The following is a 2,393-nucleotide window of genomic DNA, read 5'->3' on the forward strand; positions in this document are numbered from 1 at the left end:
TTTGCCAGGGCTCCTTGATGCCACACTCGGTCGAATGCAGCCTTGAATATCAAGGGCTGTCACTCTCACCTCCCCGCTGGAATTCAGCTCCATGTTTGAACCAAGGCTGTAATGAGGTCAGGAGCTGAGTGGCCCTGGCGGAACCCAAACTGGGCGTCACTGAGCAGGTTATTGCTGAGCAGGTGCTGCTTGATATCACTGTTACTGACACCTTCCATCACTTTCCTGATGATCGAGAGGAGACTGATGGGGTGGGAATTGTCCAGGTTGGATTTGTCCTGCTTTTTGTGTACAGGACATACTTGGACAATTTTCCACATTGTCAGGTAGATACCAGTGTTGTAACTGTACTGGAACAGCTTGGCTCGGGGAGCGGCAAGTTCTGGAACACATGTCTTCAGTACTATTGCCGGAATGTTGTCAGGGTCTGTAGCCTTTGCAGTATCCAGTGTCTCCAACCTTTTCCTGATATCACGTGGAGTGAATCGAATTGGCTGAAGACTGGTATCTGTAATGCTCTGGACCTCTGGAGGAGGCCGAGATGGATCATCCACTCGGCCCTTCTGGCTGAAGATTGCTGCGAATGCTTCAGCCTTATCTTTTGTACTGATGTGCTGGGCTCTTCAGTCATTGAGGATGAGGATATTTGTAGAGCCTCCTCTTCCAGTGAGTTGTTTAATGTCCACCACCATTCATGACTGATGTGGCAGGACTGCAGAGCTTAGATCTGATCCATTGATTGTGTGATTGCTTAGCTCTGTCTATCACTTGCTGCTTTCGCTGTTTGGCAAGTAATCCTGTTTGGTGGCTTCACCAGGTCGATACTTATTCTTTAGGTATACCTGGTGCTGCTCCTGGCATGCCCTCCTGCACTCTCCATTGAACCATGGTTGATCCCCCGGCTTGACGGTAATGGTTGAGTGGGGGATATACTGAGCCATGAGGTTACAGATTGTGCTGGAGTACAATTCTGCTGCTTTTGATGGCCCACAGCGCCTCATGGATGCCCAGTATTGAGTTACTAGATCAGTGCGAAGTCTGTCCCATTTAGCACGGTGATAGTGCCACACAATATGATGGAGGTTATTCTCAATGTGAAGGCGGGACTTCGTCTCCACAAGGACCGTGCAATGGTCACTCTTACCGATACTGTCATGGACAGTCAGCAGGCACAGAGAGAACAGTGAGACACAGAGCCTGCTGCTCACTATAACCCAACAAGTCCTCCACCCCAAACAACATCCGCATTCATATCACATGATTGGCAATTAGCCTCTAGGCCCCAGCTCCCCACGGTTACACAGCAAGAGCCAATACATACAAGCTTTCAAAAACAATTAAAAATAGGCTATAATACCTTCCTGCCAGCAACCCTCACATCCAATTAACCATTTCTTTTTTAAAATGCTGTTACATAGAGGGTGCTGTCCTAGATTCCAGAGTGCAGTAACAACAGTGAGGTGTGAGAGTGTGCGGGAGCGGGTGCGTGTGTAAGAGAAAGATTCTTGTGTGTGTATGCGCGTCCATTGTGTGTGAGTGTGTGTGTGCGTGTGAATCCATGTGTGTGCGTGTGAATCCATGTGTGTGCGTGTGAATCCGTGTGTGCGCGCGTGTCGGTCCGTGTGTGCGCGCGTGTCGGTCCGTGTGTGCGCGCGTGTCGGTCCGTGCGTATGCGCTCGTCTCTGTCTGTGTGTGTGCACATGCATCCATCCGTGTCCGTATGCACGCACGCATGCCTGTCCGTATGTGGGCATCCGTTCGTGTGTGTGCGCACGTGATGGCGTGACCGCCTGTCCATGTGTGCACGTGTGCGTGTGTGTCCATTCATGTGTGTGGCTGTGCGTATGTGTGTGCATGTGTGTACGCGCATGCCTGTCCACGTGTGGGCATCCGTTCGTGTTTGTCCATCAGCACGTTTGTGTGTCCGTCTGCGCACGCGCCTGTGCATGTCTGTCCACACGTGCGCGCACCTGTGCGTGTGCGCATCCCATCCGTGTGCACGCATATTCACATGTGTGTCCGCCTGCACGTGCCCCTGTGCATCTGTCCACCTGAGGGCGTGCGCCCGTACATGTGTGCATCCGTCCGTGTGTGCGCCTGTCACTGTGCACGCATGCCTGTATGTGTGTCTGTGTCAGGATCGGGGATAAGGCAGCCGTCAGTCATTAGGAGGCCCAACCACAAAGATGCCTGTAACATTCTAACAGCATGATACAGGAGAAATGTAGGAAGGACGTTCCCAATGACCAGGGGGAATCCACAGCAGGGCAGTCTGACTGTGTGAATGCGAGAGTGAGGGGTCTGTGAGTGACTATGACTGTACAGTCTGACTGTGCAAATGCGAGCGTGAGGAGTCTGTGAGCGACTATGACTGTACAGTCTGACTGTGCGAA

At 51.9% G+C, this 2,393-nt stretch overlaps 1 protein-coding gene across 1 annotated transcript in view; it reads right to left on the reverse strand.

Annotated features, from left to right (window-relative positions):
- LOC109925017 (calmodulin-binding transcription activator 1-like) overlaps positions 1-2,393 on the reverse strand; it is a 53,454-nt gene that overhangs the window by 28,604 nt on the left and 22,457 nt on the right. Inside the window, exon 11 of the mRNA XM_048620010.1 lies at positions 1,865-2,103. Within this exon, the coding sequence (XP_048475967.1) occupies positions 1,865-2,103 (239 nt within the window). The remainder of the gene's footprint in view (positions 1-1,864; positions 2,104-2,393) is intronic.

Source organism: Rhincodon typus, chromosome 45 (genome assembly GCF_021869965.1).
Source record: "Rhincodon typus isolate 14 chromosome 45, sRhiTyp1.1, whole genome shotgun sequence".
Lineage (NCBI taxonomy): Eukaryota > Metazoa > Chordata > Chondrichthyes > Orectolobiformes > Rhincodontidae > Rhincodon > Rhincodon typus.